Source organism: Nansenia antarctica (genome assembly GCF_963989245.1).
Source record: "Nansenia antarctica genome assembly, chromosome: 10".
In the NCBI taxonomy this organism is placed as follows: Eukaryota; Metazoa; Chordata; class Actinopteri; order Argentiniformes; family Microstomatidae; genus Nansenia; species Nansenia antarctica.
The window spans coordinates 11,195,841-11,218,215 of NC_137680.1; the positions used below are offsets into that span (position 1 = coordinate 11,195,841).

A 22,375-nucleotide genomic window follows, 5' to 3' on the forward strand; every position below is an offset into this window, starting at 1 on the left:
ACATAGGGGATTTCCCAAACAAGAAGGCGTTCTCTCTCGTGTCATTTGCAAGCCGATACCACGAGCTCCATCTCACTTTGGTATTCGTTGTAAAATAAATATGCTCTTAAACCTGGCACTTATTTTCTTATAGAAATGTTGGAACATTGCAAACAAATATCTAACTATGCACGTTCAAAAGGAACAACGGGAGAACTTCAAAGTGAGAGTTGAGTGAATGGAGACATTGTCGCGCACCTTTTCAGACAGACTGCAGAAATGTGATATATATCAGTGTAATTTAGCATAATGGAGATAAAGCGAGTAGGCTCATTATTAACGGCTAGGGGGTCACAATGTGTTTATTTAGGAAGCAAAAGGCTCGGTTAGATTGGAGCATGGAATATCCCAAGCACAGGGAATCCCCGGGAAATTCCGCGAGGAGTCGTCATCGTTTCCCGGATGTTGTTTATGAGAAATAATATGTTATTATTTTATTTCATACGGTGTCGGAGGGAGGCTGAAACGTTACCGGAGCGTGTAGGATTTGACAGTATTATTTCAAAACAGTCAATTAGACAAAATGTGGGGTCTGACTGACAAACTCCTATCAATCTTTGTAGCAAGAGGCATAATTTACGCCAGTGTCACATGAGATGTGTTACATCAGTGTCTTTTCAAGTAGCCTCACCATACGGACCTTATTTTCTGTGTCAGTCAGTCAGTCAGAGTCCGGAGACGGCAGCAAGTGGATCATTATGGCGAGAATAGAAGTATCTTTAAAAGTATTCTTACTGTGCTTTGGTAAGTTGGTTATTCTTTAGCATTTTCTATCTTTTAAAAATGCATTGGACAGGAAAATCTCAATGATCTATGTTTACTGTAGCCTAAGTTATTTATATTTTTGCATGGACATTTTCAGGATGTAAATGTAATTGCATCAGTGTCAGCTACATTGCATCAGTGAGTTTGTACACGCGTGATGTGTAGGCTAATTGCCTACAGCGCACGTGGAGATATGTCAGGCATCAGTAGACGGCTTTAAAACTACAAATGCCATATCTAATGTATGCTAATAATAGTCGTTTGTAGCTGTAAATAAAATACATTTCATATTGAGATTCACCATCATGCCTGCTGCGTTCGTAAATTCGCCGGAGCGCACACTGGGTTCAACGTCATAAAGGGACCAAGTAATTTGATTGGACAAAGAGGCAGTCACGTGGACGCTCTGGCGCTCTCAGAGCTCATTTACGAACGCGGTCCATATCGTTTGGAAATCCCCCCCAACCGTTATCACAGGTGTGATTTACAAGTTTCAAGTTTAATGTTATGTCACATTACACAGAGTACAATTCTTAGGCTTCGGTTCCTGACATTGCAACACAAGACAATAAGGCAATATAATTCAAGATAATAATTATTTTTAAAAAAGTGATAATAGTACATGTTATGTCCCCAAATCTTATCTGGGGAGTAAAATTAAATAGAACCGGGGGACAAGAACAAGAGGCGGTCGGAAGAATATAAATAAAACAAGATGTATACCTGCAAAAATAAACAGATTTCCGTGAAACTGTTTAACTAAAAATTACTCTCTATAAAAAGGAGAGCAAATGAATGTTAATAAGCAAATTAAAGTAAAGTAAAGTAAATTAGAGTTCAATTAGCAATGTAGAAGGTAAGAGTACGGTTTAAAGTGATTCAAAACACAAGAGGAATCAAAGCCACTGACACCAGTACACACTACAACCAGGGGGGTATTTCCTGTCGCAATAGGCCTGCATTTGGCTTCAGGAACAATCTGATCAATTTCCCTTTCCATACTCGCCTGTCCCACCATTCTATGAAAGTAGCTCAATATGGTGAACTCTAACTACTAATAGAAAACTCTTTATGTACAGTACTTCAAATGAAAGAGAGTGTCCATAAATGTTACAGGACATGCCTCTTACTCTTTCTTTACTCTTTTCTTTACAGTCATGTTGTCCTCTGCCCTGGTGGAGGAGCAGCAGAACCAATACACATGTGGCAAGGATGCAGTTATGCTGCTTGAGGCATCTGGAAATGATCCACAATGTCTACAGACCTGGACCCTGGGGAATATGGTAAGCATTGACAACATTCATGACACATACTGTAGGTATACAATGCCTTGTCATATATTAGCATTACATTATTTCGACATCTGCGTATGACCAGGTGTCAGTAAGCATATCAGTTACTGTCATTTTACTGAAATACATATGGTAAATGAATGAATGAATGAATGAATGAATGAATGAATGAATGAATGAATGGTCTTTATTGTCATTGATATAGTACAGGTACCAAACAACGAAATTTGGGAGGGGGGGCTCCCCTGGTGCTAGGAAAGAAAAAAACTGGAGAAAAAAAAAACTTTAAAAAAAAAGAAGGGAAAGGAGCTGGTTTACATAATGTAGGGTATAGGCTAATGTAGGGTATAGGCTAATGACACACAATTGATTAAAGCATGATGACACATTCCCAACACATTCTCACTGCAGGTCATTGCCACCTACAACAATAACAAAAAGGAATGCCTGAATTCATGTGCAGAAGTGTCCTCTGGAAAAATCACCTTGACCAAGCACGATTGTACTGCTGGTGTTACACTCACTGTTGAGTGCCTGGACGTAGGTCACGTTATGTTGATGCTATTGAATTTCACTTTCACTTTAATTTGTCTATTTGTCTAATTGTCTATAGTACCATCCTAGTATAACCATTTTCTATCTCTCCACATTTTTTTAATAGGAGGAACCAGTAAAGGAAAGCAGGCACCACTTTGTTGGTAAGAGTTTCTCTGATGTTAATTGGATGTTTAATGGGTCTTCATAGCTAGCCTTGTTGTCATCATATTGCTCTTTATTAGGGATAGGCCGCAATCAGGCTATTTCTGCTGAAGCTCCTAACTCAGCCACCAATGATCAACGTGTCTGTTATAGTAAGTATAGTGTTTTTCTCTTTAGCCAATGCATGACATTGGATACCACAAACAGGCAGTTATCAACCCTACTTGATGGTTAGACTAAAGTTGTGCTGTTCCTATGTGGATGACCTATAATGAGAGGTTTTGAAATGTGCCAAGAAACCTTTCCTCTTTCACTATGTGCCAAGAAATAACTTTCCTCTCATGTTTTTTTTTTCAGTCCATACATTTCTGGCTTTTTGGGTTGTTTGGATCGTACAGTAGATGATGAGCAGGGATGCAGTGATCTTGGTCTCCAAGGAAACCACATGACCTCCTTTTTACGCTTCTATTCGGCCAGTGAAGTTTACCTCGTCATATCAACTAAGAACTTAAGCTATTAGGAACACACTGACATCAGGTTGTTACTGACATACTGTTGTCTCAGGTTGATGCTGCTTCATCTCTCAAAAGGGAACCATGACCATATGGCTAGAATTACCCTACTGTAATACTGTATGTATGCTTTTAGTGACACTGCTTTCTGTGTTCTATGCACTTTCTGACCTTTCTTTTGTCCCAGTACTGTAATAAGCTTCTTGTCTTCCTTCCCTTAGACAAGACATTTATTTGAGACATTCAGCCACCACTACAACATGTACGGGCCGGTTTCAGAGACAAGGCTTAAGCCTAGTCCTGGACTAAATCACACTTTCAATGTAAAATCTCCATTGAAGATGTTTTTTAGTCTAGGATTAGGCTTAAGCCTTGTCTGTGAAACCGGCCCGTAATGTTTCAGTTTAAACTTAAAACTGCATTGCCTCACTATATAGCTATGTAGTCTTATTTAAATATTTAATATGTACACCTATTTATTTCAAAATGACTGTTAATTACTGTGTGAATGTGGCATGAAAGCTGTGAACTTGGCACTTCTGTCCATTACAAGCCAATCTTCACGAATATGCCTTGGGACCAAATCGGTGTCAAATTGTTTTTTTACATACCGTTGAATGTAAGAAAATGTATAAAACATTTGAATGTATGCTCTTTACAGTTTGCATATGGTATTTAAATACATTTCTCTGAAATGTTGTGTCACATTCCCTCACAATAAGCTAGAAGAGATTTCAGGGAGAAACTTCCCCCTGTGTTCACACTTAATAAGAATACATCTTCTTGAATTCTCAATTATCACCTCACAACAGGAACATTTTACAATACTCTTATTCCTTTTAAACACAAGCACTGTCTATGCTTAGTAAGTACCGTAAGTAAGTAAGTAAGTAAGTAAGTAAGTAAGTAAGTAAGTAAAGCTTTATTTATATAGCGCCTTTCGTACATGAAATGCAACTCAAAGCGCTTAGTCTATTCTAATACTGTATGTCTGCTGCCATCATGTATTTGTACTATTTTATACTATTGAGTGCATATTCTTTACATTATGTATAATTTACTTTTGTGTAGACATTAAGGGTTTGCAAAAAAAACGTTTGATAATGACCAGTGTCCACTCTCTCTTCTCTTCTTGTCAGGTAATGCAATACAAGTATTGATGCTGTAATATCCAATATCTTTGTTCAGTGCCTTATATTGGATGTTATTTTTAGAGAGAATATGTGACACGGTCTGGTGAAAGGGGTACACAAGTCGGCAACCAATCACAATGTTCAGACTTTTATTTTGAAACATGGAAATACATTTCAACATTGTTGAAAATCACAACACAAACTCGCTAGTCAAACCAAAATACTGCAATGCAATGGATTCAGGGAGTAATCCCCACTGCTACCTTGTTAACTATAACACTACTTTACATTGTTAGCAGGCTCACAAAACAAGCTGTGTTAGTTGACTAGCGAGTGAATCATTGATTTTCAACAATGCTGAAATGTATTTAGGTTTTTTCTTTTTTTACAAATAAAGGTCTGAACATTAAATCGGCTGCCAACTTGCGGACCAATTGACCAGGCCGTGTCATATGATGATGGTGATGTTTCAATGATAACATTGTCATTTGCAATTACAGAAAACTTGTCATGTGAGTTTTGTTGCAAAATAATGTAAATAAATTATATGAAGAGGGCCTTCAAGACCCAAATAAAGCTGTTTAATTGAATTGAATGACTTACACCATAATCAGGGGTGCACATAACTGGTGCGCCAGTGCGCATGCGTCGCCAAAATGCATGTTGCGCGGAGGATCAGCGGCATGAACGCGCTCTTGCGCACCAACAGCTGGAAGCGCTGGGAGAGGAATTGACTTCCTCAAAACTCCTACTGCTAACTGCTGACTGCCCGTTAATACCAATACCATATCCTTTCATGACCACAATGTACCCACCGACGACGACCACGGCGACTCCCCTCACGAAAACATTCGGAAAGTATCGTAACTTGTACTTTCATTCCGCGTATCGCGCATCGCATGGTTATCACGCCGACACGTGAAAATTCAGTCCCGAACGACTCGTCGCTAAAAGGAAAAACAACACCAAGGCACTTCACGTTTCTTTTCTCTGAAGCTTTCAAACGTTCAGACGTTTGTTTTACAGCTTCATTATCACACCTCGACCCCTGACCCAGGAAATATGGTTGGGAATTATATTAGAAGAAGAAAAAAAAAGACTTTGTTGCACAATCAAAATAATGAGCTATTTAAAGTGATAGCCTACAACATCCTCTACCATGGTTGAAATTGAGGACAGTATTAACAACAGTCAAGAGAGCAGTGATGATGATGATGATTAAGCTTGTAGCATAAGTAAATGCTTAGGCTGTAACTTTTTGTTGAAAGTTGATTTCAGTGTTTACAGAACAGAGCAGTGCTTAAAGAGATATCAGTTGATTTCATTGTATTTAAAGAACAGACATTCAGTTAGTGCTTAAAGAGATGTCAGTTGATTTCATTGTGTTTAAAGGAGTCTGACAGACTTTCATGCTTAAAGAGCAGTCATTTGATTTTTCATTTGTTTCTTTTGTTTTGCACACAATCATTTGTTCGTTCATCTTATTTTTGAATAAATGTCGTTTTGCTAATATAAGTTATCCATGTATCCCTTTTTTATCCATCCTGTGGGACGGGTCGTGACTCGTGAGCTCGGGGAGCACCAAGCAGCATCCCTAGGTGCTCCTCTGAGCACTGGCCCCAAAAAGTTATGTGCACCCCTGACCATAATCTTCGAGATATACAAATCACGAAATGAACATGTGACTTAACTATACTCATTTATATCGCCCATTTCAATATATCAGTATGTAATGTAATAATAAAGAACATGGCAATATTGATTCCTATAACATTATTAATAGAAATGATTTGGTAGATGAAACTATCAACATATTTAAACTTATTCAAGAGGTTGAATACCACAGCATTCATTTGTGTGATCAAATCTTGTAGGTATTTGTAGCATTTGAGTTTGAAGATGGGTAGCTGTAATGTAATGTAGTACTACTCATTAGTCACTTTTTTGTTATCTTGAATTATGCCTATTTCCTTATGTATTGTGCTTCTTATGTCAGGAACCGAAGCCAGAGAATTTTACTCTTAAGGCCAATGCACACGGCGTGCGATTTTGTCGCACGACAACATTCGATTCTCAATTCTTTGAATTATTACAATTGGTGTGAATGGAGAATCGAATGTTGTCGTGCGATAATATCGCATCGCACGTGTGCATTGTCTCATTCAAAACAATGGAATCGAATTCGGCGGTGCGACAAAATCGGGGCCGTGTGCATTGGCCTTTACACTTGTGTAATAATGTGACATAACAAACTTGAAATGATCATAGTGTTTCTAATTTGTGAGAGTCGGTAAATGTGTGGGTCATGTGTTTTCAAGAACTTCATATGGGGAACTCACTGTATATAAAGACAAAACTCTTAAGTACTGATAACCAAAATACACAGAGATTGTGACATGGTTAGTGACTAAAAAAGTGACGACTCATCTTAGGAAAAAGTAAGACATTTATCTAAAACAGTCTCAGAACACACAGTACATGTACGTCAGATACTTTACAACATTATTTACATATCATTTTTTATTTTGAATGTATCCACAGCCTTGTTGATCATATTGAAATAATATGTCAAAACCAAGAAAAGAGTGACGGATGGGTATTTCTACAACTTTGTTCTTTTCTGCCAAATTTTTATTTCATAATTTGTCACGCCCTTTTATGTTTGGTCTACGTGTAAGAAAGTGTACTCTTCTGGTCCCACATTAAGGAAATCATGAGATACAGTTTTGTCGCTTGCAAAAATAAAAATGTTAATAGTTGAATTTAAGATTTCACTGGGAGCCTTGTATGGATCAGATGGAATGCCCTCTTGGTTGGTTTCTTCTCTTTGTGCAGAGTCCAGCCTGTACCACCGAAGTCCTTCAACAATGCTGAGCTCCAAGGAACAGTGCTCGGGCCAATTCCGTTTCAATACAAGTCAATACAGGAATTGAACTGGACATGAAATTCAAATAGACCTATGCACACAGATTTTTTCCAATTCAAACTCGATGTCAAGTTTAACTACTGAATTGACTGGCAGGATGACCCCCCAGGCATAGAGCAGCCCTTCTCCTGCTCCTGAAGCTCATTGCTGGGGTTTAGATCTTGGTACTGCTGTGGGGTCCCTTCACCAGACCCTGCTCCTTGCGTGTCACAGGTGCATGAATGCTGCAGTCTCGTGCCTCGCACACACCAGGAATTCCGAAATTGCCAGCCGTACCTTGCTGGCCCACGGGGCCAGGGAACCCTCTGGGCCCTCTGGGACCCTCCATACCATTCTTTGGCTCTGCTGGGTGGCCTGGCAACCCTGTGGAAAGAATACAATTGGAACAACGTCAAGTGTGAAACCATTGTTATCTTGCAAGGTCCTTCTTGAAAAAGGTTAAGACTTCAAGAGGCTTCCTGACAAAATGAAAGGTTAATGAGGTTAATCTGAAAGTAAAGCAATGTTTTTTCTAATTCTGAAGGAGGTCTATGTGTTCATTGTCAGGATAAAGTCATCCTGTCAACTGAGATGGCGTCCTACCTCTGAGGCCTTGGTGTCCATCGTGTCCTGGGAGACCTTTGCCAGTGCCGCCCCTCGTTCCTTTCGGGCCTTTGGTACCTGTGGAGAAACACAAACACTCAGATAACTCATGGGGAACTCTTAGGCCTACATTGTGTTGAGTACCAACAGTACCTCTACAGACTCTCTGGTAGGAGCTGTACATTACATACCTCTCGCTCCCTCTGCCCCCTTCTGCCCTTCCAATCCTCTATCTCCTTGGATGCCACTACCTCCTTTAGCACCAGCTTTGCCTGCTTTACCCTTTATAAGAGAGAGAGAGAAAAATGGAGAGAAGGAATGAAAAATTGTGAAAGAAATTACGATTCAAAACCTCCCCCCCCAAAAAATCTACCGTATGTTTCAGCCATTGACCTAACCAAATATATTGTGTTAGAAGGACAGATAGTTGGGTCTCGACGTTGTTTGACTCACAGGTTTGCCTGACCCTCCGGTTGGTCCCCTGGCACCTGGCGGTCCAATGAGTGTGCGGTTGTTGATGGGACAGCCCTGAGAACACTTGGCCCGGATGGATGCGGCATACTGGGAGATCTGGGCGGTCACCACCCCTCTGCACAGCTGCAGCACCTGCTCATCTGTCAGACCAGGGCCCTGGGGTTGACGGATCAGTTGAAGAATCAATCAGTCATTCAATTGATTAATCAATCAATCAGCCGGACAAGTAACCTGCTAAACAGTCAGTAAGTCAGTATGATGGTCAGTCAGCCCAGGGACCTATCAAAATGCCACAAGTGAGTCAATAAACCAACCCACTTGACAGTCAATCTGTCAGTAAATCATTACATTATTTAATCTGTCAACCAACACATCAGAAAAGATTTATCTCAAGGATGAAATAGAGACTTCTCAGATTCCCTCCACTGGTGTCTTTTCACTGAACTGTGAATATTGGAAGGTTTAACGTTTGCAAAAATGTGGTGTGAATTGTTAAATGAGGGGGGAGATCCTTCCTCCAGAGGTGCTGGGGATGACACCTGATACGCACAGGGGCACCTGGCACTCCTTTGGGTCCGGCGCCACCTTTGACGCCCAGGTCACCGCCTGGACCTGACACTCCTCTGGAGCCTGGGATGCCGTGGGGCCCGACACGTCCTAAGATGCCGTCAGTGCCGATCGTACCCCTCTCTCCATGCTGTCGCCAGACAGAGGAGGGATGAGGAGATGGAGGGGCAGAGAGAGAGAGAGAGAGATGGGGCAACAGAAAGTAGGAGAGAGAGGAAGGTAATCTTTCAGTCACTAAGACAACATTGTCATTGAAACTTAATACTGAGTACAATGTTAACTTCTTACTAATCGTGACATTCAGTGTGTTATCAATTCTGAGGGATAAAAAGGGACAAGAGCTTAACTAGAACTCATGCACCCAATTCTATGTTTGGTTCCATGTGACTTATTATCTAAACAGCTGAGTTAGTCAAACAGTAGTAAAGGACAATATGTATTTCCTTTGATCATTAACCAAGCTAATGTGTGCAGTACTTCCTGCTAGGAACAACCTATGTCGTCACTGTAGTGGTTTTTGTGACGTAAAGTGAAAGGCAAAATAGAATATACTTAGACTGGAATCAACAAACCTGCCCTTTGTCACCGCCAGCACCAAAACTTCCCTGTTCAGAAAAGGAAGAGAAAGAGTGTATGTGTCACTGACAATGAAAAAGTCCCACCGCATAAAATGGAAAGCGGAAGTGGAACTATATATCAGTATCGAGAGTGAGGTCATTGATTACCTTTTCTGCCTTCACTCCCTTCACCCCCTTTCTCCCAGAACCACCCTGTGGAAGGAAAACCCAGCACATGTGATGTGATGAGGAAGTCGTGACAATCTCGGGACTGCTTCATGCAGCTTGTGAGTCACATAGTAGAACCGAAACAAAAACAAGTGTGCAATAACATGTTGTCCCCCATGAATGATGTAGCACACTTCATTGTGTGCAACTGTTGACAATTAATTAACGTATGACTGAAAAGTTATTGGAACATAATTTGGTGTGTGTTCCTCTCTTTCTCACAACCCTTTGTATTATACACATGTCTGTGCTTGAGTAACTGAATATCCAATGTCATAAAATAAATCCGTGGTTACCGTTTCACCATCAGGTCCTGTCTCCCCTTTAGCCCCCTAGAAAGAGAGCATTTTTTACATCATTGCACAATAATGTCATACACGTATGATGGCTCCCTCAGTGATAATAATACATTAATACATTTTTTTTCCATAATGATACAGTACAGTGATAACAGGGATGTTTCTGTAATTAGAAATGAGAGCTATGTTTCTGTACAGCAATACATCAGTAATGATTATTAATCACTAATGACAATGTTTGGGTGAAGCTGTATACATGTACACACAGGCTGGGCTTGCAGGCCTTTGGGTCCTGGTTTTCCTGGTATGCCCGCATCTCCCCTCTCTCCTTGAGGTCCCTATGATATGAAAAACACACATGTAAATTATAATCAACTGCAAACACACACAGACACATATACAGATATACTGTATAAATAGTATACACAAATATACATATGTTAAGGAATGCCCAGCATATTCATTGGTGTCAATGAAACACAACATTTTATATGGCCCACAAAATGTTGACACAGAGCGTACTTTCATAGCACATTACGATAAACTAAAACAAAGATATATACATATGAGTGGTATGATTCCCACGTGATATCAACAGTTTTATCACTAATATGTTTTCGACTATGCTGTCAAAGACACTGATCACTATCACTTTACTATACAAGTGTGAACACTCTCTTTATAGTATACACTATCAAAGAGACATTTTTCCTATAGGCTTATTAGACTTGTTACCAGACATTTGATTGTTACAGAAAGATGTTGTTTTTTGGTTTCAATATACAGTATATTTCCCACTTGAACCTTGACTGTCTGTTTTATTCAGCCACTAAGATCTTGCCTTTCAAGGATTTCCCCTTCCTTTTTTTAAATGTCTCCTTCCTTGTTTTGAATGTCATTTTGAAAGTGAGTAGTGCTTTTCTCACCAAAGACACACACAAACACATCTGTCTGTCCACCCACATGAAACCCTGTGGCATTCAAATGTGATCAAAAACACAACTGAGGGGAATGTACAGTAAAAAGGAAAAGGAAGTGATCCAGTCTGCAAACTACATTCGTGGCCTGTAGTTTATTGTGTACACTAAACACACCTTATAACGCTTCATAGGGTGGTTATAATGTGTTACTTACCCCAGCTCCTACTCTCCCGATAGGCCCCCTCACGCCACGATCGCCTCTCGTTCCCTAGGAGAGAAGATTGGCCAGTAATCAACAAGTATTTCATCATAATACATTTTGATAATTTAAACAAACTACCACAGTATAACTTTAATCACAATCAATGTAATATCTTAGCCTTAAGTCTTCAAATAATACAGAAGAAAAGAATGATGTTGGAGGTTTAAAAAAAAACAAAAAAACATACAGTACATAAAACAATATCTCTCATATGCCCAACATTGATATTGTATGGTCTCAAAATATAATCAGTTTGCACACAGCCTCATAATATCCTAATTCCAAGATTAGATTTACTTACTGGAATAATGTCAAGATCAAAACGCATCACTTTACCTTGATTCCAAACGCTCCAGGAATGCCGATCACCCCAGGAACTCCCAGAGGACCCTAGGAAATAAATAGGGGTGAGTCTGTTTGTCAGGGGGAATCTGAATGAGTCAATATGATTTACAAATTTCAAATTCATAACCAACGTTATTGTCACAGTGTTATCAGACAGCTACTCACATCCTCTCCAGGTTCCCCATCACTGCCTGGCATACCCCCTGGGCCTTTGCCACCCTGGGAGAGAGGAGGGAAGAGTGAGAGAGAGAGAGAGAGAGAGAGAGAGAGAGAGAGAGAGAGAGAGAGAGAGAGAGAGAGAGAGAGAGAGAGAGAGAGAGAGAGAAGAAAATATACAAAGGATAAGCAGGTTGGAGTTAAGAGACCAATGTAGTTATTATTACTATTAAAGGTATCTACCATGTGGAGCAGATGCTATCAAAATGACCAAAGAGGAGAGCTGAACAGTCCAATAACTCATTTCAACCTACTGTACTTGACATATCTTATGTTTTCACATTGAAAAAGAAAGGGTACTACTCAATAAACAGGTGCCATGGTTAATCCATGTATGACAAAATGACTCAATCTCTGTAATCTAACAACCAGAGAGAAACAGAAACAAACTCATACCAAGAGCAGTGGTTGTTTTCACAAAAACCCAGGCTGCTCCACATACTGTAGCAGCCTCAACATAACGTTTGAATGAGTGAGTTCATACCTGAGGACCAGACCCTCCTCTGCCTCCTGTTTCTCCAGGATAACCCTGTGAAAAACAGAAAAAGTAAAGTACAGTTTTCAACAACAAGTTAGGTTGATGGTCTCCACCTGTGCAGGGGACAGATCAATGAATAGACACCAGGAGAAGCTGGTGAAGGTAGACATTGGAGGATGAGCTGATTGTAATGCATGGAATGGAATGAGCCGGTCCTCCGATTTCTGCCTCCACCAGCCTCCCCTGATAGACAGTTATGGCAGAATTAGACTGATGGATGGAGAGAGGGGTAGACATATGAAAACATGGACAGACAGATGAAGAGAGGGGTTGATGGAGGATGTGTATGGCATGTATGGACAGATGGAAAAGGGGAAAAGGGCAGGTCACAGAAGCAAGAGGACAGCAGAAATGGGAAGAAGAATGGAGAAATTGAGGGTGGTGTAGACATAATATGACACAAATGATGGATGAAAAGAAGGATGGATTGAGAGAAAGGTCGGGGGCGTGTCTTACGTTGTAACCCTGCTCCCCATGGTCCCCTGAGAACCCAGGTGCCCCAATCTGACCCTAGGGAGAAAAAGTGGAGAAAGGAGATATTACAGGCAAGGAAATAATGACTGATGACACCATTTAGATTGAGTCAATAGTGTCTACTCCATACCCCTAGGCAGACACTTATCCTAGGTTAGCACCTATTCTATTTGTTATCATAAATTCTTTAAACAATTGGGGGTGACTACCGGTATCTTTAACATCATGATTATGTCATTTATAATTTAACTGCATGCTAAACACAACACTTTTGTGAAATGAAAGGGTTCCCCAGATTCATTCTTACTTCCCAATGTCATTATTTCGTTTTGTGTTGCGTATTATTTTGCCAACTGTGGTTCAGCCTTGTTCACAAAGGGAGGTAAGTCATAAATGAAAAGCCTACCTTCTCCCCTCCTGTTCCCTCAGGGCCCAGTTTCCCCTCTTTTCCAGTTGATCCCTGTAGAGAAAGGTTGGGAAATGGTTTGGAAAAGGTCATAAAAAGGTTGGAAACAGTTTTGAGATTCACCAAGATGGACTAGATGACTTGTCCTTGGTAATCCATCATCAATTAATTTGATATAGTAACCTGCATAACCTAGTCATCATAGACCAGGGTCACCAACGGTAAGATCCATGATAGTCTAGGTGTGTGAGGCTTTCACATTCTAAAGTCTGGTCTTTAGGACATCGACTGTCTGTGAGCTTCATAACCTATACTTTGCTTGACATAAGACTATAAACCTACAGTAACTAGGTCTCTAAAGACATGCTTCTATAGGGTTGTACTGCTTTCAGTACCCTACACAGGTCAGAATGTCTGCTCTGCTTGACATAGTATGCTGTAAGGAGCTGAATTATGGACTGATGTGTCATGTGGACAGTCTGTGGTGTCAACCATGTTTACCTTGATACCTTCAGTTCCATCAGGTCCTCCGGGTCCCGCCTTCCCGGCCCGACCCTAAGAGAACACAAACGTGGAAATGTGCAGAGTGAGTGAATTCCCAGAATTCCCACCCATCTCTACTTTGAGTTTGGATTCAAATTGACTTCAAATCAAACCAAACGGATTTGGTACTAATACAAAAGGGAGATAAGAGTTGGATAACATTTCCTCATCTGACCCTATAAGTGTGCAAGGAAACGTGACATAAATTATGCTATAGATCATATAGGATATTCAGGGACATAGAGGATGCTATAGATCATATAGGATATTCAGGGACATAGAGGATGCTATAGGTCATATAGGATATTCAGGGATATAGAGGATGCTATAGGTCATATAGGATATTCAGGGACATAAATTATGCTATAGATCATAGGATATTCAGGGACATGCTATATAGAGGATGCTATATAGGTCATATAGCTTTGAGAATCATTGACACAGACCGAAGACCACCAGTGGGCAACTTTAGTGAGGCATCGATCAAATGGACACAGTCAATACTCACAGTCTCCCCTGCTAGTCCCACACCTCCGCGTGGTCCCTCCATACCGATTTCACCCTGGATATGAGAAGGAACACGAGAGGAACATGGAACACCATCAGCCATGAAAGAATCTTCCTCCAGGAGCAATTCGTCAATTTCTAATTCTAAAATGAAGAGCACTCCTTTTTATACATTCTTTATACTTTATTGATAAGGAGGGCAATGTTAGCAATGTTCTTATTAGTATCCCAAATCAAAATGTGGTCTTAGTGCATACGTGTACAGTGGTTCTTTTTGTCTGTGTGTTCTTTGGTGTCATACTTTTTCTTTGCTTTGTCATAATGGTTCACTGGGGTGTGTCACAGATTGTATAAATAATTTAGACCAGTATTGCTGCCTTTTAGGCTTTTCTCTAGGGAAACTGATTTAGTACAGTGTCCTGTTGGTCTTTACCTTCAGTCCTAGCACCCCAGTCTCACCAGGATCCCCAGGAATCCCAGGCACACCCTGTTGGAGAGAGACAAAAAAAGAGAAAATGTGAGGGAATAAAATAGACTGGCTCTAACATGAAACATCCCCATAGCCCATACTTCCTAGCTTTAAAGCTACATCACGTCAAGCCTTTACAACCATGACCTATGACACTGTTAGAATAAGAGGCCTTCATTTGGTAATGAAGTTCTACCATCATATTCATATAGCTCATTCTGCCTTTCTTCTCAACTACTCAGTTTCATGTTCAATATCCACATTGTTTTCTTTTAGTACAGATCGCCATCTAGTGGTCAACGTACTGTAACTGATAGAGAACATTTCTCGGCTGACAGCTTTCAGAATATTGTGGAGTAGAGCATTCTCCAGAGACAGACCAGAGCAGTTCAGCCATTTAGATCAGACCAGAGAAGATTAGCCATCTCTTTGTCCACTGTTTTGTGGTATGTATATTCCGCATTGTACATTGTACAATTGTATTTACAGTATTCAATTTAATTTAGCATATAATATTGTATTTAATATTATACACTGTACATTGCACAGTGGTACTGTCATTCGAGAAAGAGAAAAGAGAAATCAGGGATGTATTAGATCCAGGACTCCTCAGGACTCCCACTCACCATCGATCCAGAGAAACCAGAGTTGCCATCCTCCCCATCAGGCCCTGAGTCACCCTGCAGAGGGCAAAGGTCAAAGGTCAAAACATCTGTTGAGCTCAAGTTCAATATGTTTTGGCATGGGATTGTTATGAGTATTGTGCTAGCATTAATGCATTTGATTGTGCAACCTGTTTGTGGGGTGTAAAAATGTTGCTATGGGTGCCAGGTCTCTAGCAAGAGGTGTGCATCTCACAAGTGTAGCTTGTTAGTCTCACATTGCAACAGGTGTAGACTGAACTCAATTGGAAAAATTGTGTGTTAAACATCCACATGAGAACCCGAAAACAGCTGATCACAGTTTTGTGTTCATAGTGCCTTTTTAATGAGTGGATGGTGTAGGCGGTAGGATGGTTGGTTGGGAACATGTACAGTATGTACAGGTGATCTCAATATGGCAATACACCAGTAAACAGTACGCCCTCATCCATCCTGTCAGATGTCCTCCATGAGGAGTATCACCTAATGCCCTCCAGTTGACTCTTCAGGTTGCACAAATGCAAGCACAACAGATAGAAGGACTCCTTCATTCCTCACTCAACCAAACTGCTCAAGGTTACAAAGTGCTAATAAACAAGAGAATAGATCATAGAAATACATCAGCATAAGTACAATTCTAAACATAACGAACATTCAAATAATACATATAATTGAGAATCAGTTAAATAAAAATAAAACAAATTAAAACAGACTAATCATATAATATTTCAAATAATAGACAACTTGACACAATAATACTTATATATAAATGAACAACAACTCCATGCAAGTTTAAAGAGATTGTTTAAAGAGATATCGAGTTTTTAAGAGAAGATTTCGAAGAAGACACAGAGTTTGCAGGCCACTTGCAGGCAGGCCATTACAAAGTCTAAGGGCCCCAACAGCATTGGGCTTTTGACTATGCACTGTGAGACAAAAGAAATGTCTTTGCCAGGAGATAATTCAGTACAATTTAATTAAATCTAATCATCCTGCCTCTGGCATGGTGTATAATATCCCACACGGTACCAAGGGTATACCATCCCATCACATGCTCATGAGCTGTCCCCACTAGGGCTAACAGTTTCTCACACCCTGATACAACTGGTGGACTATAAGAGTATATAATCAACAGCCAACCTCTTCAGAAAGGACATGTGTTGTGACGACCTGAGCCGCTTGTCAGGATGTGTGTTACCTTGGGTGGTTGTGGAAACCTTTTTCAACATCATTTCCTCACCTCAGGACCAGTGTCTCCTCCTCTTCCTCGAACTCCTTTGAATCCTTTGTACCCCTGGAGACATCATGGCACAACACTTAGCTTAGCATTTAGCAACACAGAAAGGCATCCCTCCTCAAACTCTACAGAATTCCAATGATTTTACTAGATTTTGTTTTACTGATGCTGATCACTGGTTTTGGCATCTAATAAATCTCTAAAATGTGGAGATTCAATGTAACAAGTGGATATGGATAGATGTACAAGTCATCAATAATAGGGATCATCTAGTGTGCACTATAAAGTAATTCACACTCACCTCCCTTCCTTGAGCCCCTGGGAAGCCTAGTTTCCCTTGATGTCCTCTAGCTCCCTAGATGTACAGGACAGACAGGAAATCAATTCAGTCAGTCAGTCAGTCAGTCAGTCAGTCAGTCAGTCAGTCAGTCAGTCAGAGGTAGTCAGAGAGAGACAAACAAACAGATGAGCAGGCAGACAAAATGTAAAGCCTAGTTACTCAACCAAATTGATGTATAAACTAGAATGAAAGTGGTATGATGTTCTATCTATGGTAATGGAGTGTCTACCTTTGGCCCAGCAAACCCAGCGAACCCTGGCTCTCCTGGCTCACAGTCACACTCTGTGGGCCCCTCCTCCCCGAGAGCAGCGTCGCCACCAGGGGCTGGGAGAGACTCCTCATAGTAGGACTCCTCAGGGTACTCATATGGCACCTGCAATAAGAGGATACAAATAATATAATCAATAATATAATCAATAATATAATCAATAATACAAATAATATAATCAGTGCTACATGAGCTCAGCCGTCCTTTAGGGCAATTATATAATCAAAAATAAGGCAAAATAAATAAATAATAAAAAAATAATAAATAAAAAAATAAGGATGGCAGAAATGAGCCCAGGTATAATTTATTCCATTGGAATAAAATTGGAATTGGTCAGCACAGATCACATAGCATGACATTGATATCACATGACACACATTAAGATGACATGGTGGGCATTACCAAAAAACAAAACTACTTCCCTAGGAAATCCCAAGCTCACATTCCCTTTACCTGTGTAGTCATGGTGGTCACCTCCTTGGCGTAGTCGTAGGACTCTGTGGTGGTGGCGTAAGGGTAGGAGTCCTCCGTGATCATGGTCACCCGGGTGGGGGCGGGCGCATAGGGGTCATAACCTGATTCTGGCGGCTGTTCCTCATAGTTGTGGGTGGGCTCTGGGGGGTACTCCACTGCCAGGGGAGGGAGGGTGTGGGAGGGAGGGGGTCAGGACAGAGTTGGAGAGAGGAGTCTCTTTCTGCATACTAATTGGGTCAATTTGCGGGTTGTATTCAGACGGTAGATTCCTGGCAGGCACTTAAGGTGCAATCTGTACGATTTCCTGCTGCTCATTGGTAAGTAAAATATAGGATAAATACCCAATTTGTTTTTGAAGAACAAGAACAAGAAGGCCTTATCGTAACCCAAGATATAAGCACCTAATAATCATTTTTTTCCCTTTTATCATTTGAGGCATTGTAAAAAATGTATTCAAAAAATATTGGTAACTAATGCTGATTTCATGGAATGTCCATAATGTTATCTGGACGATTACATTCATTAAGTCAATTTTTATACTATACAATACCTTTTATCCAATACATCCAATAGACCGAGTTAAGTGGCTTGGTCAAAGTGGATCTGATTTGTTTAATTAGGTTCAGTTTACTGCTTACATGTTAGGCTAGGTGACATTCGAGGCAAAAGGCAAATGTTGCTGACCTTAAATGAAGACATGTATAACAGACAAAATTAAAACTAAGCATAGTCACAACTGAACTGGGGGGACTTAGTCAGTTACCTGGGTGTGGATATCCTGAATGGTCATAGTTGTCAACCAAGGAGCCCTCATAGGTGTGTTCATCACCTACAATTGATAAGAGAAAATGTGCTTCATTGATGCATGCAATACGATTTACATAGGCGTAGATAAATTATCTTTTTACCTTGTTCATTGGTCACAGCATAGGTATATCACTGTTTTGAGCTTCCTTCTTTTGCAAGGAAATAATGTTAATAATGTTGATGTTGAGATATATGGGCTAGTAGGCCTACAGCTAATTATCCCCAATTATCTTCTACCTTGTTCATTGTGGTCACATGCAAAGTTTCATTTGTATATTTGAAATCAATTAACATGATATCAAATCAGCTGACATATTTTCATTCACTTTAATGAAAATATGTAATTTTCGGCAATGCAGTGGGGTCTCCCATCCCGCTCACCTGAGTGGTAACCAGAGTACTCGTCCTGCGCGTGGGAGGGGAGTGCGCACAAAAGAAGCACGAGCAGCCGCGAGGCAACGGACGCCTGTGGAAAAGGCGGGAAACAAGAGAAAGAAAAGCAGACTTGTAGGGCCGCCTATAAGCCTACCCCTTTTCTATAAAAGAGGACGTTACTTGAAGACGTCTCTCTCATACCTGTGCTCATGAACTAGAGTAACCTAAATACATCTGGAAATGAAACTTTTAACCTGCCATCTGAACACATTTTGAAAATGGGACATGGTATTTCAGTCTAACTTTTCTAATAAAAAATGGATTCCCACAAACACATTGCTTTGCACTCTTGGAATGTCTAAAGTGTGCAAGGGGTAGGCTTATTTAGTCTACAGTATACTACATGAACAATGTTTTGTCTGGTGATTTTGAAATTGCATGCTTCAGAGCATGGCTTGCTTTAACTAACCAATGGTATAAAAAGTTTGACAGAAAACAAGTAGCTACATTATGTATTTTGATAAAAATAGGATTTTTGTAGTGGGTTGTTCAAATGAAAATATGCGGGTTGTGTGCCATTTTGTTGTACCAATTAGAGCCGTTATTTGTGGCTTAAGCCTTCATTGGCTCGCAAGGTCTATTCCATTGAAAAAAGGCTTGGCAGCGAATTTAAAGAGCTTAGAATATCAGAGGTTTCTACAAGCAGGGGTAAAACGACTGTGACTCAGTTGGTAGAGCATGCCGCTAACAACGCTTAGGTTGTGGGTTCGCTTCCCACTGGGACCATGTACTGAAAAATGTATGCACTCACTGCAACGTAAGTCTCTTTGGATAAAGGTGTCAGCTATCTGGCATATATTAAATGGCATACTGTATCTCTAAACAATGTGTGCTAGCTAAAAGTGAATTTGGCAAGGCGACACAACCACTGCTACTGAAAAACATAAAGAATTGTCACAATTTCTTCAAACAGTGAAACGGTAAGCATCCTATTTCTAGCCCAGTGAGAAAATGGGTTGATAAACTAAACTAATTAAAGTCCCATCCTTTGTCTCAGTGCATGCCGCAGATGATACTGTGGTCTGTAATACAGTAATATACAGTAGACCTAGGCAACAACTCACCTGAGACTTGAACAAGATATAAGAGAGGGAGCTCTTTTATCTCTGTTTCGAGGTGAACTCACAGGGTGAGTCGTAGCAGTTCTCAGACTGCCCTCACATTCCAGTGTCTTCCGACTGTCTTTGCACTCTATGGCTGGCTCTTCACCTGGCCTCTCTCTCTCTCTCTCTCTCTCTCTCTCTCTCTCTCTCTCTCTCTCTCTCTCTCTCTCTCTCTGGTGATGTATAAGGCCTGTTTGCTTGCTAAATTCCAAATCAGGCCCTACCCTCTACCCCCTCGCCTAGCAAATATTGTGCTACTGTATGTTGCTTATATCTATCAAATCCATTCAGTTCTACAAGAGTGGCTAGTGGGTGATTTGGAATTCAGCATCTGTCTGGTCCTGTGGAGTAGAGGAGAGTCTTTCCCCTGAAAGCTTGTTCTCATAAATCTCTCACATGGCCTGAAGGGGATTATCAATCAATCACTAATACAATGCATCAGAGATAAGATAAGATAAGATGATACAACTTTATTGTCCATAAAACTTTTATAAATTAAATTATTTCTTCAGCAAACTAGCATAAAAGTGCATTACACGAGTATTTCAGTGACTAGGCTATGTAATACAATAGACTTCCATTAAAGACTTCAAAGACTCCACATGACAGATGTATGATAGAATTGACGGGTATGCGGACATTATGGACAATCTGTCGTCACTTAAGTGCTGGATTAGCAGTATTCCACGGGTTACGTTGGCAAGTACCTAGAATACATTGCAGTGTAGCGTTGATGCCATGGGTGGGCGGTCTGATGGTGGGAATGGGCCAGTGGTCGCCACTGACCTGCAGGTCCCCTGGGACAGTGAGGTGCAGCGTAGGATTCAGACTGCTCACCACTTGATGTCCTTACTTTAGGTTTTTAAATATATAAAGATGCCCTTCTTCCTACTCAACACACCAGAAACAGAGAGTATGAGATGATTCATATACATGCGTCTATTATTATAAACTGAGCCCTGTTAGACTAGGCTAGACGCAGAGAAAGAAGATTATCTTTTCATTTTCATTTCCACTGCTGGCCGTTGTATTGAGAATATACCACAATTGGCCTGGTAGGGGACTGACTCTGTTTCATGAGTTAGGGTTAGGGTTACATGAGTAATGTAGCTCCTTGGATGAATTCATGTCAACTTCCATCTTTTGTTCAACATAACATATTTCGTAGTATTTTATCTTTGTTAAATGCAAATAAACAATGCTGTGTCCACAGTCCTTAAATGTTGGAGTCAATAAAACATAATTGGCATTCCCTGACAAAATTGAAAGTTCCTTGTTTCCTAACTGCCCCCTAATAGACAATGAAACAAAGCACCAATGCAAACACTCATAGAAATAGGACACAACCCGAAGAAATCCATTTGAAATCTAATCCAAAGAATGACGTGAGCAGATATGTTTGCAAAACAATACACACAGCTGAAAACTGACTAGCACCCTGATAAACGAATCACAAATACATTGGATCTGTGTCACATTTAGCTTTGCCCACTAACTGCTCACAATAAATTAATTACAAGATCATGAACTAGACTCACCACACTGACTGACCTGCTTTCTCCTAATTTAAACCTTGGTCGATGGCTAGCCAAAAAATAGTACCCCCCCAAAACCCCACTCAGCCTGGGAATGTACCCCACTCTTACCTTCACCCTGGGGGCTCCCATGGTGCTGGTAATGTCCACTTGGTTCTGTATAGTCCACTCAAAGACCAGACCTTCTCCCTACGTACCCAGGGATCAGACAGGATGAAAGATGAAAAAGATGAAAAAGTCCTGTTTTTTTTCACCTCACTGAAGGGTGCTCCTCACAGCATTCTGGCTCCCCACTCACGCCAATGGTCCCCCTGCCCTCTCTCTCTCTCTCTCTCTCTCTCTCTCTCTCTCTCTCTCTCTCTCTCTCTCTCTCTCTCTCGCTCTCTCTTTCTCTCTCTCGCTCCCTCTCTTCTTCTCTCCCTCCCTCTCTCTCTCTCTCTCTCTCTCTCAGGGATCCGTCAGGTTCTCAGGCAGCCACCGGCTCTGTTCCCTCCTCTCCTCGACAGGGTGACAAATACCTGACTCTAACCCTATAAACAGGGGGACTGAGAGACCCAGACAGGAGACAGAAGAAAGGGATGAGAGAAAACCGCAATTCATGACATGACCAACGTGTGTGGTGAGATGGTAGTTTTATGTTGCTTAAGCTCTAAATAGACATAGTATATGGACCTACAGTAAATACAAATATGAGATTAAGCATTCAAACACGCCCCTGGAGTGTGAACAATTCAGTGAAAACCCCCCCCCATTTTTATTAACGTTTGATTGGGTAGGCAAGA

General features: G+C 40.7%; 2 protein-coding genes across 2 annotated transcripts; one reads left to right on the plus strand and one right to left on the minus strand.

Annotated features, from left to right (window-relative positions):
• Window positions 1-685: 685 nt before the first annotated feature.
• Window positions 686-4,467, plus strand: LOC308166631 (uncharacterized protein; the record flags this gene model as incomplete). Its single annotated transcript, XM_080540959.1, has 4 exons — window positions 686-783; window positions 1,960-2,087; window positions 2,508-2,636; window positions 4,447-4,467. The coding sequence occupies exons 1-4, from the start codon at window positions 738-740 to the stop codon at window positions 4,465-4,467; spliced, it is 324 nt and encodes a 107-aa protein (XP_080397085.1). The 5' UTR covers window positions 686-737.
• A 3,053-nt stretch (window positions 4,468-7,520) lies between these two features.
• Window positions 7,521-21,725, minus strand: LOC308166632 (uncharacterized protein; the record flags this gene model as incomplete). Its single annotated transcript, XM_080540960.1, has 25 exons — window positions 7,521-7,729; window positions 7,949-8,026; window positions 8,140-8,230; window positions 8,402-8,578; window positions 8,973-9,119; window positions 9,562-9,594; window positions 9,715-9,759; window positions 10,071-10,106; window positions 10,340-10,411; window positions 11,208-11,261; window positions 11,592-11,645; window positions 11,766-11,819; window positions 12,811-12,864; window positions 13,235-13,288; window positions 13,736-13,789; window positions 14,286-14,339; window positions 14,718-14,771; window positions 15,380-15,433; window positions 16,635-16,688; window positions 16,933-16,986; window positions 17,201-17,344; window positions 17,693-17,868; window positions 18,477-18,542; window positions 18,902-18,986; window positions 21,705-21,725. The coding sequence occupies 25 exons, from the start codon at window positions 21,723-21,725 to the stop codon at window positions 7,521-7,523; spliced, it is 1,974 nt and encodes a 657-aa protein (XP_080397086.1).
• Between the last annotated feature and the right edge of the window lie 650 nt (window positions 21,726-22,375).